The sequence below is a fragment of the Podarcis liolepis genome, assembly GCF_965112155.1.
Source record: "Podarcis liolepis genome assembly, chromosome: 9".
Classification (NCBI taxonomy): domain Eukaryota; kingdom Metazoa; phylum Chordata; class Lepidosauria; order Squamata; family Lacertidae; genus Podarcis; species Podarcis liolepis.
Window position 1 is genome coordinate 3,105,167 of NC_139564.1, and position 14,550 is coordinate 3,119,716.

Below are 14,550 nucleotides of genomic sequence, written 5' to 3' on the forward strand. Positions count from 1 at the left end.
CTAGGAAGTTCAAAAAGATTAAAATAAGAGCAACGTTAACTCTTCAACCACTTTATGATGCTGCAGTAAATACCCGGTGGGAGGGGCATAGCTGGAACAGGGAGCACAGTGAAGAACCTTTTATTTGAGGGAATAGACAAAAGATGTAAGTCCCCTCACAGGCCTTATCTGAACCCCAGGGGCCTCACCCACTTGTTTCCACCTGGATACTTAGGGCACAATTAGTGCAGACGTTGTAGCCTTATTAGACTTTACCGATTGGTGGGCTCTGCGTTGCTCCCGGACGGGAGGAAGGAAGTCAAATGACACCGAGGGTTGGTTCAGAAAAAGAGTTCTTTATTTCTGCTCTCCGGAACAGCAGAAAGGCACATTCCAAAGAAATGAGAGATTTCATGCAGTATTGATATCCTCCAGGCACCCTCTCCCCCTTCCCCAGGAATCCAAGCACGTCAGCTTGTACACGTAGGTTGACATCACAGATGTTCCTGCTCTGGTTACTCTTAACCATAAAAGGGTTTTCCTTCCTGTACTTCTGACCATAAAAGGATATTCCTGTTCTTATACTCTTATCTTGGAGCAAGAGGTCACCAACTCCAAGAACACACTCTGGCACTGTTCCCAGACTAGGTCTGTGCGTCAGAGTGTGTCCAGGACATAAGATAAGACCTAGATGTGTCATCCGTGTTCTACTGAACAGCCAAGGTCATCCTTGCCGTCACAGACTGATAAAGGAGAGGGCTCTGAGAACTTGTTTATACAGCCGCGCTTTTGTTTATACATTGAGCTCAGAGCTCAAGTTAATGGATTTTAGCTAAGGAAAAATAGGGATTTTGGTGCAGTTTCAAACTGCCTGCACAGTCAGTTTTGGGTTTGGAAAACCCATTCCTTCAACGTGAAGGTTGGGAAGGGGGAGTAGCTGTGGTTTATCAAAATTCTCTTTCTCTCTCCAGGCTCTCTGTTCAGTTGCGCAGGGGAAAGGGGACTCTAGAGTGTGTTGTTGATATTGGGCAACTGGGACAGATGAGGGATTCTGCTGGTTTACCACCCGCTTTGCTGCCTAGCTGTCTCCCTGCCTGAGCTGACACGATGAAGCCATCATTATCATTATCATCATTATCTGAAGAAGTGTGGATGCACACGAAAGCTCATACCAAGAACTAACTTAGTTGGTCTTTAAGGTGCTACTGGAAGGAATTTTTTTATTTTGACGATGAAGCCAGTGAGCTTCCACATGGCTCTGGGGGATTTTCCAGCTGATCTGACTGGTGCTCCTGCTGAGCTTTGACCAAGCTCTGGCACAACCGGCTACTGTTGTTGTTTTTGTTTAGCCGTTTAGTCATGTCCGACTCTTTGTGACCCCCTGGACCAGAGCATGCCAGGCACTCCTGTCCTCCACTGCCTCCCGCAGGTTGGTCAAACTCATGCTGGTCGCTTCGAGAACACTGTCCCACCATCTCGTCCTCTGTCGTCCCCTTCTCCTTGAGCCCTCCATCTTTCCCAACATCAGGGTCTTTTCCAGGGAGTCTTCTCTATTGGAGCCTCAACTTCACTACTACTACTACTACTCCTTCATTTACATGCTTTTTTGTTTTCCCTAGCCACTCTGGGTGCCTTCCAACAAATTAAAACACAATTGTACACAAAACATTAAAAACCTATCTGAACAAGGCTACCTTCAGATGTCTTCTGAAAGTTAGGTAGTTGTTTATTTCCTTGACATCTGGTGGGAGGGAGTGCCACAGTGTGGGCACAGCTACCTAGAAGGCCCTCTGACTTGGCTTGGACCATTGACACAATTGGCCCTGAGTGCCCTCTCCCGCTTCATGCAGCCTGTTTTGCCCCCTGGTATACTGCAGAGGTTAGGGTGAAGAAAGAAGCTGGGAGATGGCTTGAACGCGTGTGGAAGAAACTCTGGTTGAATGCAATCGACTACTAGTGAGGGCTCATCCTCGAACCTAACAAGTGGCAGGAAAGGCTACAAAGAAGGCTTGCTTTGCTTCCTTCATTGTGCCATCCAGCAGGACTTTCCCAGGTAGTGCAGGCCCTGCTACAGTCTGGCCCAATGGAGATGGTAGAACTGAAAGCAGCTTTCTGTGACTTCTTTGCAAAGCATTTGGTGGATAAAATTGCTTGCATCTTGACCCTTCTATTACAGCAGATGAATCTCAAAGGGTGTCCAGAGCAGAGTCTGTTTTCATTGTGGTGGGTGTGTTTCAGTCAGTATGGTTCAAGAATGCGGACAAGGTGCTTGGATCGGTCAGGACAACCACTTGCACTCTGGCCCCTGCCCTCGTGGCTGATACAAACTAGCAGGGAGGGTACAGCTTTTTAAAAGTCACTATCTTCTTGATTCCTGAGTCTGCCAATCACTTTTGCCTTTTCAGGATAGTCCAGCACAGTTTGTGATTCTTCCTTGCCCGGAATTGTTGCTTCTTTTCATCTTTGGGCTAAAAGCATCCTTGCAGCAGTTGTCACATACATAAACAGTCCTTTCTGGTTTTTTGGAATGTCAGAACCTGTGATTCCTAACAGAAATGCTTCTGGTTTTCTAACAAATGTTACTTTAGACATTTTTTTCAATTCATTATATCTTATTATATATTCATTATATACCACTTCCCAGAAAGACTTTGTTATCTTGCATGACCACCACATATGATAAAAGCTACCCTCCTTCTCTTTACATTTCCAACAAATTTTAGAGGTTGTTCTATCCATTTTGAATAACTTAGTAGGACTTGGATACCACCAACACATCATTTTCTTATAATTTTCTTACAGCGTACAACATGCTGTGAATTTCAAATCTGTTTTCCATAGCCTCTCCAAATCTTCTATTTGTATGTTATGTCCTAAGCCCAGTTTATCATAACCGATTTAACCTGTTCGTCCTTTGTATGCCATTCTAGGAGCAGGTAATACATTTTGGAAAGATGTTTTAGTACTATTTTCTAAAAGTTCCTTTTGGAATCTTGATATCGTATGACTAAAAGCTCTCTTGAAGATATCATTCACTTGAAAATACTATAGCCAATCTGTTGCTAGTTCTCTTATCTCTTAAAAATCTTTTAATTTTAACTGATTTTCTACTTCAGTTTACAATTATCTATGGCTCTTATGTTCACTTTTCTCAAAGATATTGCTTCCAAAGGGAAAATCCACCAGGGTGTTTTTTTCTCAAATAGATTTTTATACTTTTCCCATACGCTGAAAATCAATTTTCTTATTATGTGATTCTGAAATGCTTTATGAACCTTTGCTTTTTCATACCATATGTAAGCATGCCATCCAAATCTATTATCTGGAATAGATAATAAATCTAAATCTAGAATGTCTGCACTTTTCAGCGTGATCCAGCATCCTGGAGCCAGCAGAAACAGGATGCTTCGTAATAGAATTACAGATCCGGGAGGGAGAAACCTCCTCTCTCTCTTGCATCTGTTAATAATTTATATTTTATCCTTGGTTTCTTCCCTTGCCAGATAAACCTGGAAATGTCCTTTTGCCATTGCTCGAAGTATCCGACACTGCCTATTACCGGGGCTGATTGAAATAAGAATAACATTCTTGGTAGTACATTCATTTTTTCAAAGATATTCTTCCCCAAAATGATAAGTTCATTCTTCCCTATAACTCTAAGTCTTTCTTTTATTTCTTTCATTCCTTCTCATAATTGTCCTTATATAAATTAGTATTCTTAGCTGTTAACAAAACTCCTAGATATTTTCCTTTTTTATGTATAACTAAATCTGTTTTCTGTTGTAAATCTTTTTTTCTTTCTCCATCATATTTTTAGCCAAAACCACCAACCGTCTAATCGACAAGTCCTAGGCTCCGTTGTTTAACCCACAACACCACCTGCGTCCATTCGTCTTATTTAAATTTAATTTAGAACCTGTGACCTGCCCAAAGTCCCGTATCTTTTCTAAAACTTTTGGTAGAGTATCTTTAAAGTAAAAATACTTCCTGGGCCAGGTTCTTGAGTTGGTAGTCGTGGACCAGATCCGGGTGCTCTTGGAGGCAACTGATTTTCTAGATCCATTTCAATCAGGGTTTAGGTCTGATTTTGGCATAATTTCTTTAAAGGCAATCATTTTTCCCAACATCAAAGAAAAAGAGGGGAAATGGCATTATACAACTCTCATGAAATGTGTGTTTTGGTACTGACCATCCTTCACTTGTACAAGTGACGCAATCTGCATTTGTTCCCCTTCTCTGCTTTCGCATCTAAAGCTTTATAAGCTATTTTATAATCACTTTACCTATTATGTATTCAATGCTCTGTGCTTGCCTGAATTTGAATATGGACTAAGGATTCTGAGCCCCTGTGTTCTGACTCAATACATGCTATCCAGTCGTGCCATTCCTTTCTTCCACCCAAGGCTGCAATCATGGAGGGCCTGCACTGGCTTTTGGACAAGAAATCTCCTTGGATCTGGGGCGATGCTCAAAAGGCTGCTTTCAATGCTGTCAAACAGCTGCTCTCCCCTGAAAGAGTCCTTACCCATTTTGATGAGACCAAGCCCGTTGTGCTTGCCTGTGATGCCTCTCCATATGGAATTGACACAGTCCTGAGCCACTAGTTGCCAAATGGGTGGGAGGCCCCCAATGCATTCTACTCTAGAACTTAGTCATCTACAGAATGCAATTGCACCCAAATCAAAATGGAGGCCCTTGCTATTGTGGCAGAAGTGAAGAAGTTCCATGACTACATATATGGCCACCACTTCACGATCATGACTGACCACAAGCCTTTGCTGGGCCTTTGCGCTCCTGCATAGCAGACGCCCCAGATCCTGTCCCTGAGGATGCTAAGGTGGTCCATCTTTCTCAAGGCATATGACTATGTGCTGCAACACCACCATGGCAAGAGTCTTTGCCACACAGATGCCCTAAGCTACCTGCCTTTGCCAGGCATAGACTCCGACCCATCTCCAGTCCTCAGTGTGATGCTGCTAGAGACTCTGCCCCAGCTGCCGCTCCATGCCACGGATGTGGCCACACACTTGGTGAAGCGTCGCGCCATCTCTCGAGTCCTCAACTGGGTGTGGAGGGGGTTGCTAGTGGGTTGCCTTGATGCAGAATTTTTCCCATTTGTCTCCCGGCAATATAAGTTGTCAGTCCACAAGGGATGCCTTCTGTGGGGAAACCGGGTCATGATCCCTGCTGAGCTGTGGACCAGAGTGCTGGAGGCTCTCCATGTGAGTCACCCAGGCATTGTCCATATGAAAGCTCTGGCCAGTAGCTACATCTGGTGGCCAGGCATTGATTCTGCAGTAGAAGAGTGAGTCCAGCACTGCCAGTCTTAACTAGACATGCCTCAGGCCCCAATCCGACAGTAGGAGATAACACACACACCATGGTCAAGACTCCATATTAATTTTGCTGGCCCATATCAAGGTCAGACATTCTTCATCATTGTGGACTCCTTGTCAAAGTGACTCGAGGTGGTGGCAGTGTCAGCAATGACCTCCAGAATCGTCATCTGGGCCCTGCTGCGGGTCTTTCTTCACCATACACGGCCTGCCAGACAACATCATGTCTGATCATGGAGTACAGTTCATGTCAGCCAATTTACAGAAGTTCATGGCCTACGACCTAATCCAGCATGTCACAGCAGTACCGTTCTACGAATGGGCGATCTTAGAGAATGATGAGGACCATCATGAAATCCTTCAACTGGATTGCCCCGGGGGCTGGAACAATTGCCAAGGGAATTTCCTGCAGCAGCAGCACATTCAAACTCTGCATTGAATAGTTGAAGCCCAGCAGAGCTCCTTATGAACTCGAAACTGGCATTACTCCTGGATTGGTTGCACCCTAATCTGGCATCTGATCGACCTCTTGGCTGAGAGGCTCCAGCGGCCCCCAGTTCCTTTGCCCCTGATGACCCTGTCGACATCCAGAACTATGGGGATTGTCCTGCCTTGCTCTCCACCGCTGTTACCAGGGCACTGGGCCAGGCTCCTACAAGGCTGCCACACCAAATGCTCAGGTCCGCTGCCAGCATGTGGACCAAACACCCCACCATCTGGCTGATGTCCCAGCTCCAGTCACTGCTCCCACACCCAAGAACAGGGACAAGGTGAACGATCAGCCTGGCTCACAGACTGATGCATCCGATGAGAACCCAGTGGCCCAGGGTAGGGCTGAGGAATGGGGCCCCAACACTGCACCACCAGACAGTGCAGAGTCAATGACATCAGTGACACCCACGACACCAGCTGCAGCTTCATTGGCATCCCCAAGGATGCAAGGCAACGAGCTTCACCACTTCCAGAAGGTGAGGCACTGCCCTCACCACTTTGATGACTAGGTGTGTTGACGGGGATGCGGTTTTGTGCCTAAGAGGGAGGCGTGTTATGTATTCATATATTTTTTTAATGATATTTATTAAAGATTTTAAACATTAAATTCACCAAACACATATAACACCCTCACCCAAATACAACAGACAAAAGATAACAGAAAAAAGCAAAAAGAATAACATATAGTAACAAAAACAACACAAAATCAAATATCCAACATCGATCTTTCTTAAGCTTTTGGACTTCCTCACATCTCCCATTCTTGCGTTCCCAGTTATAGAATCATAAACAGCAATTTATCACCTTATTTCAACTCTTATTTTGTAGTTTTCAAATATTATGTCCCCACCTTTAAACATTTTTATCAAATACTTAGATACCTAATTTAGACATAATGTTATTCCAAAATTTATCTTACTTCTCAAATCTCGCTTATTCTCATGTTTCTTTCAACTAAATTTCTGGTGCCGTGTTGGTTTCAGTCCTGCATCCTTCTTAACACTCATACAATTTACAATGTTTTTGTAAATAGTCCTTAAACTTTTTCCAGTCCTCTTCCACTGCCTCTTCTCCCAGGTTGGGAGGGGTGTTATGTATTCAGTGGTCTGTGTTTGCCTGAGCTTGAGTCTGCACTAAGGATTCTGAGCCCCTGGGTTCTGATTAGATACATGATATCCAATCACAGGACATTTCAGGATTTGGGCTATTGCCATTGGCCCTTAAACTCTCAGTTATGATTCTCAGCTTGGGAGTTTAGGCAGACAAGCACAATGAGAGTGGGAGTGGCCTAGGCTTTCAGAAATGTCTGTAAGCATTTGCTTTGCCCCTGTTGTCCAGTTCTGTTAGTTCAATAAAAGGTTCTTGCTGTTATCACTGGGTCTTGCTTGCTGGGAAACCCACCTAAAATTCATTACCTATTTAGGAAGTGTTTCCAGTGAAGGAGAGCCCACCTTAGAGACCTGTGCAGATAAATGGAGGACCCTATCCTGACATAGCTTTGGCGGTCTGAGTACTTGCTGTGGCAACAGATCAGGCCCGTGGTAGAGAGAGGATTGCTATTGTCCACAGGTATTCTAACCCACATGCCAATGAGCCAATTCACTATGTGAGGGGGCTTGAGGACCTCTTTCTCATGTTGGGCTTGTGAAACTGGGGAGAAATTTTGCTGTTGCACCAACCACCCCACTGCCCAGCAGTCTCTCTGACCAAGTTGGTGGAAGTTGCCTCGGGAGTGCTATTCAAGAATCTCTCTCCCATGGGTGAATATAATAAAGGACAGGTCTTTTAGCTGACCTGTTTTGATTGTCTCTTCTATAGCAAAGAATGGCAGTCTTTTCTTTCCTCACCATAGAAGCTAAATCAATCCAGCAGATCAGGAGAGTTGAACTGAATTTCTCTGATGTTTCCCTAGGGTGACCAGGTGCAAAGAAGGGCACCACTCTGCTCTGGTAGTAAGAGTTTTCACACCTTTCAGCTGGTGCAGACTCAGGGCAGGTTCCCACTGCGCTACAATTCTTCAGCATCATAGGGTAGCTTACCAATTTCCTTTTGCAGTTGATCATTTCTGTTGGCAAGATACCGCACTTCCTCTGATAAGTTTTGAGCTGCAGCGAGTATTTGGAAGTCTAAAGGTTTGAAACAGTTTAAGGCAGTAGTATCTGAAATAACAATCTGCAAATATTAAGAAACCATTTTCAAACATTTTGGAACACTCTAGCGTGAAACACGAAGCAGAGCTCCAGGATGGGGTTCTTATGAATATGAGGGCAGACTTGATTCTCTTTGGATGAGATCACCAATGGAAAGCCTCAGAAGACCCCTGCAGCTGGATTACATCAAAGACCCATGAAATCCACTATCCTATACTTTTATATTAAAAGTGGCTCATGAAGTATCTTTTATATTCCCCTCCTTTGTCCTCCTTTTCTGTTGGGAATCACAGGGTCACAAAACAATTCCAGAACTCTGGGCTAGAGCCGCCCAGAGTGGCTGGGGAGACTCAGCCAGATGGGCAGGGTATAAATTATTATTATTATTATTATTATTATTATTATTATTATTATTATTATTCCCACCTCGAGTCCCACAGTAAAGCCAAATATACAAAGATTACTTTACGGTTTTCAATTATGCTTTCTGAAATCTAAGAAAATACAGGCACCCAAACTCTCTTTTTGATGAATATTGAGTTGCATTCCACAGAGAACTAAGCAGGACGTTACGCCACTGCAAGGATTTCTCCTTGTGCAATGCAATCTTCAGTCGCATTCCCTCTCTTCCCATCTGTTCTGACGTTTTCCCCACCCTGGGGGGCAGTTTTGGTGATGGCATGCAGGGAGAAGTGGGGGCAAAGTTCCCTTGTGCCAATGCTAAAATCTAGCACTAGCACAAACATTGTGAATTAACAGTGTGATGGGAGAGGACAGCATTTCTAGTGGGGGGATGTGAGAATCACAACCATCTGCTTTTCTTCCTGCTGAGCAATGAAACCGTGATAAACTCTATTGGGTGATGAGTTTCATTGAATATGTGTTTTGCTCACACAATATGAATCCTAAAGTGAACTAAAGGAATTGAAATAAAAAAATTCCTTCCAGTAGCACCTTAAAGACCAACTAAGTTAGTTCTTGGTATGAGCTTTCGTGTGCATGCACACTTCTTCAGATACATATGTATCTGAAGAAGTGTGCATGCACACGAAAGCTCATACCAAGAACTAACTTAGTTGGTCTTTAAGGTGCTACTGGAAGGAATTTTTTTATTTTGACTATGGCAGACCAACACGGCTACCTATCTACTAAAGGAATTGAAGTTTGTTTAAACTAAACACGTTCTAGCAAAAGTGAGGATTTGTATATAAAATGCTTACCATCCTTTTCCTTATAGTTTGAATCAATCCCAACAACAATGTTTCGAATCATGTTCATTGCCATTTCAATCTCCACTCTTTTTTTCATTTCCTTCTGATCTAAGGAGGAGGTAGGTAGAAATGAAATGAAGGAACTGTGTTCTAGCTTACTAGTCTGATGAGCTGGGGGAGGGGATACTTGGTGTCAAACTGCTTTTATTATTGAATTTTAAATACTGACTTGTAACATGTTCCAGGACCTTAGGGAGAAGGCTGAATAAAAAATCAAATCAACAAAAACATAAATCCGAGTTCTATTAATATTTTCTGCTCACAGCCCTTATATTGGTGTTTCCGATGCCTTGATTGTGGCTTCCCTGCTGGTCTGAAGTCCTGTTTCCATTTGGCCTGTTGCTTCTGTCATCAGATAGTTGGCCTTCCATTGAAAGCTTTAGATTTTTTGGTGTCTAGATACACTTGCCCTCTTTGTCCTAGCGACTTGCATTTGCCAAGCTGCCTCATGCCCTGCCGCTTGCTTAAAATATGTAAAGTCTTGGATCATTTGGTTCCCTCCCCCCGAGCTTTGCTTACTTTGGAGTGCCCTTTAAAAATGAACTAGTTTACAAATAGGTTATGTGTTCATTTATCCAGTGCTATTTTTCTGGAGAAAGAGGTGGCAAACGCACCTTGAATATCTCCCTTGTTCTCTTAGATTAGCAACAGAGCCCACCTGAGAAGGGCTGGAACTGAGCCCTGATGAATTTTGGCTGAAAAAGGCCCTGCATATATCTTGATATTTAGGTAGGCTCTGGACCCACCCACTTTATCCTCTGCAGCCTGTTTTCCCCAAGCACTTTCCTTCAAGGGACTGTAGCCCTAGCAGAGGGCAGGGTGGAGAGGATCAGGAATGAGGGCTCTCTCCCAGCAGATGAGGATTAGTTGGGAAAGGAGCAGAAAATGGCAACTGGGAAAGGCATTTGTCCAGGGTGTTCCAGGGACTTGTGTCAGCCTGTGCTTCTGTTCCAAGAGCTGGAACTCACTTATTCAGGGAGAACAAAACAGTGTCATTGCTCTCAATGTTGACAGCTGTAACTCATCCCCGGAAATCAAAGAGAAGGGTGAAATGGGTAAATGGAAGGTGGATCCTGCCATCTCTTTTTGGAAATGCTATTGGCATTTAAATGCTATTGGCATTTAAGCAAAGCACATGACATTAGTTGCAAAGTATGCTAATTATGTACTTACATAGAAGGAAAAGCAGCAGTGTCATGGCAGTAAGGATGAAAATCTCAAGTACGACAAATCTTTCACCCGTTGGAGATGTGATGAAAGCAACCACGTTCTGAAAACCAGATGCTAGAAGAAAGAAAATTCTGCTTTAGCCATCAGGAGCCAACATACCATTCCCAACCCAGGAAAAAGGGTTCCATATGCTGTGGCAGCCATCAGCCAGAGACAGTCAACTGTTCAAGGGGTGGTAATCTGGGTGGGTAAGCAGGTGGAGGAAGCAAAGCGAGATGCCTTGCTGCTTGAGGAAAATTTTCTGACCAATTTCTGGATCAGAAAACAGTAGCGTCTGGTACTAAATGATTTTCTGCTCCCCAAACAAATGACAAGATGCTCCCTCTGTGCACATAATGCCACATACAGAAGCTGGGCTGGGCTGGCCATTGGCTCTTATTTGGATGCTGCCGATGGGGCAGCAGACTAACTGAGGAGGTGCAGCGCAGCTTGTGTGGTCTACCCATCTCTGCCCACCTCAGCACCTGCTACCTGAGGCAACTACCTTATTCTGCCTAATGGTAGAGCAATTCCTGGCTGCACAGAGTAAAGGAACACCACAGCCAGCAGCAAAGAGTGTGCTGAATCCTGGGGTTTCTGTGGGGATTAGTGGATCTCTGGCACCCAAAGAGCTTTGTGTGCTTTTCTCTGCACTCCTCCCTAGCACAACCTGACTGGTTCCCCTCCCTGCCTGGCTCTCCATCAACTTCTCTTTCCCATGCCTTCCTCTACTTTATCAGAACCTCATTCCATATGACTGTGCTGTATACAGACCACCAGTTTCATCTGCTGCTGCTGTTGCTGTTGCTGTTGCTGCTGTTGTTGCTGAATCCTTTCTGGGTGCTTCATTATCTATGGACTCTGCACCCTTTTCGGGTGTTGGCGTCTCCACCCTTTCAGTTTTTTCTGTGAAACAACAAGCCATTATAACATGGAGGATAAGAGTATGAACACATTGGTTGGAGTATAAGTCTCTTGTCAAGCATGAAAGTTCACAGAATTCACTTTTGTTGTCCTGCACTTAATCTCCCTATTACAATAACATAATTTTTAAAGTAGATACACATGTAGAAATGTAAATGTTTGCATTATTATAAAAGATGCAGGAGGAAATGACTAACAATAGGACCCACAAAGGGGAGGGGGAAGTCCAGGAAATTCTCTGGAATCTTGTTTGTATTTTGTATGTTGATATGTGATTGTAAAATTTTAATTTGCAAAACCAAATAAATAAATTTACAAAAAAAATCCCAAAAGACTTTGGAGACACAAGTTGGACCTGGAAAAGAAGCAGACGGAAGCTGTGCATTTCTTGTGCATTCCTCTACTTTATGAGAAACCTCATCCCATATGACTGCGCTGTATACACACCATCAGTTATAGTTGCAGGTGGTTCTGCCTCCGCTGGGGCTTCTGCTGGTGCTTCTGCTGGTGCTGTACGCTTTGTGGGTTTTTTGGGCTTTGTGGGCTTTGCAGGTTTTGCGGGTGCTGGTTCCTCCATCCTCTCAGTTTTGTCTGTGAAGCAACAATCTAGAATCAGATAAAAACAAATGGAGAATAAGACTATGAGCACATTAGGTAGAAAGCGGCCTCTATCAGTATTAGACAATCCTTTCCCATGAAGACATTGTTGAGTCCAACATAATTGAATCGTCTCTCTCTTTTCCTTTTGCTGGATCAGTCTCAGTTTTAAACCAAAAGAATGTTCCATATGGATTCCAAGGCATTTAATTTTTTTTTTTTTTTTTTAGTAATATAGCACATTCTCATTTTGCATCCTATTCCTCTCTAAACTCCCGGACATCTAGTTTACAGGACTCCAGTAAGATGTTCACCATTTAATAGATAGTGTGGGATCTATTAGGGAAGTTTTTAATGTGTGGTGTTTTATTTTGTTTATTTTGTTTTTAATCTGATGGCAGCCGCCCCGAAAGATGCTGGGGAAACCCAGCCAGATGGGCGGGGTATAAATAGTAAATTGTTATCATTATCATTATCATTTGAGGTCTTCAGATGTTCCTGGGTGCCAATTCCCTCCATCACAGGCATCATGGTCAATGGTTGGGGATGTCAGGAGAGGTAGACCAATAACATCCTCCACATCCTTGATGGAAGGTATATACATTTAATTATATAACTACCTCCTGATCATCAGAAAAGATGGAGTACTAGATCTGGTCTCAGTTGGATGCATGTAAATCCAATTGAGTCTAGCAAGACTTTGGAGACCATGAGCTGGACCTGGAAAAGAAGCAGAGGGAAGCTGTTACACAGGCTCCCCAAGTGTGCCACTTTATTTTCTTTTTGTGAAACCCAGCCTGACATCTGATGCTGTGGCTTAAAGAAAGAAAGACGGCTGTTGTCTAATCCCATTTCAAAGCCATCTGAGCTAGCAGTCCTTGATATGCTAGTAAATGGGTTTTTCCAAAAATTGTATTTTCTGGATCATGATCTGGATCTGGATTGACAAACTGGGCCCATGAATCAGAGCAGGGCACCTGTATTGCCAGGGAATAAAACAGAATGTGGTGCTCCTGGTTTGCAATGTAGCTGGAGCTTTAATATAAGGAACATGGCTGTTGGAGAAAAAGTGAAAGGAACATCATGGCTTGGCCAGCTATCAAACACCTGACTGCATGGGGGAAGGAAGGAGGAAGCAGTTGTCTGGGAACAAGGAAATTAACCTTACTATGACTGAACCACAGAGATAAAGAATGCAAATGAAGGCTCTCATGCCCACGTGCGTCGACTCCCAGGCTGGGAGGATGAGAATGGAATTAACATCATGAATTACATCTGTTGCCAGCTTGTCAGGAGACCTACACTATGGGCTACATAAGGGCCAGCAGCTGAAGGAGACAGGGAGATCTTGATACATTGTTCTATGCTCCATTCCAGAATGTGAAGAGAATGTCCACTTGCCAGCCTGAAGTGTCCCAGATAAACCTTCCAAATCTTCATTGGCTGGGGTGACTGAACCTATGCTATCTGTATAAGGATTATTTTTGCCTAAGATATTTTGCTTATTGGTTATATTGCTAGCTTTGTAGTTATTTCCGGTTGCTGTTGGCTTTATATTAGACTCTATTCTACGCTGCTGATTAATTTCTTTGCTAATGTTAACCAATTATTAAAAGTTTGTCTCTACCTAAGAGTCTGTCAATTCTCTGTCCAGTGGAATCCAAAGAACCTCTTGCTTGCCTGGTGGTTGCTATTGGCCAAACAGCCATTATGGGGCATTGGCAAGCAGCACCTGTGCACATCCTTATAATGTACCACCACCCAGTTTCATTGGATGACCCTAAGTTCTAGTATTTAAAAGAGAAAAACCACCTGTAGTTTATAAAAGCTCCTTATCATTTAGCCTCTTAGTGACCTTTCGGCCCTGGAATGAGTCCCTGCAATTATCATAGCTTGTAAGGAAAGTGTTAAACCCATCAGACCTCTTTCTGTTTGGATACCTTGGTGTTGTCATGGAACAATCTTTTCTCTAATTTCATCTTCCCACTGGCTAAGAACCACCTCCCTTGTGATGTCAGGCGTTCCAAAACTCCTCCCATTTATGCTATACCATTTCCTGATTGGCTGCTGATCATATCCAATCAACATGCAATATAAAGCATAAATACAGGAAAATGTTGATTTCAGATTTGATATACTGCTTATTTTTTTCAAAAGTTGTTAGTTTTATTTTTTATTTAGGCCGGGTACATACTTTACCTTCAAAGCATATCCCCCAGAAGAATTCTTACTCCCCATAAACTCTGCTAGTAATATTGGAAAGCTTCCTATCTCAACACTTGTGCCAGGAAATATGGCAAAGTGCATTAGTGTAAATCTTCATTTGCAAAGTTAAAGCACAAAGAAAAGGAACAGAAGCAGTCAAATTTCAACATGTTCAGTATACGGTACGTTTACTGAATGTACCATCATCAAAACATACATGCCACCAGTTTTATTTTTCCAGAAAAAAAGGGTAGTGTTCCATGCAGGGCCGTCTTTACCTGGGGGTGCAAGGGGTGCGGGGCCCCAGGCGCCCGCTGCTTGAAGCCACCTAAGCTCTTAACTATATACCTGCTATGAAATAATAAATAATTTTGATCAAGCTAGGAA

The 14,550-nt window shown here is 43.3% G+C and overlaps 1 protein-coding gene across 20 annotated transcripts in view; it reads right to left on the reverse strand.

Moving 5' to 3' along the window:
* Positions 1 to 14,550, reverse strand: part of LOC310685874 (uncharacterized protein) — a 92,216-nt gene that overhangs the window by 40,436 nt on the left and 37,230 nt on the right. For 3 of the 20 annotated variants that reach the window (XM_083458945.1, XM_083458931.1, XM_083458941.1), the window contains 5 exons: positions 11,809 to 11,967; positions 11,212 to 11,343; positions 10,402 to 10,512; positions 9,178 to 9,276; positions 7,847 to 7,966 (listed from right to left, as the gene is read on the reverse strand). In XM_083458945.1, coding sequence (XP_083315071.1) covers positions 7,847 to 7,966; positions 9,178 to 9,276; positions 10,402 to 10,512; positions 11,212 to 11,343; positions 11,809 to 11,938 — 592 coding nt within the window. In that variant the 5' untranslated portion in view covers positions 11,939 to 11,967. Of the gene's footprint in view, positions 1 to 7,846; positions 7,980 to 9,177; positions 9,277 to 10,401; positions 10,953 to 10,998; positions 11,344 to 11,808; positions 11,968 to 12,578; positions 12,679 to 13,126; positions 13,233 to 13,585; positions 13,977 to 14,550 lie in introns of those variants that run through there. The other 17 variants (XM_083458938.1, XM_083458928.1, XM_083458930.1 and 14 more) reach the window with 16 other exon arrangements.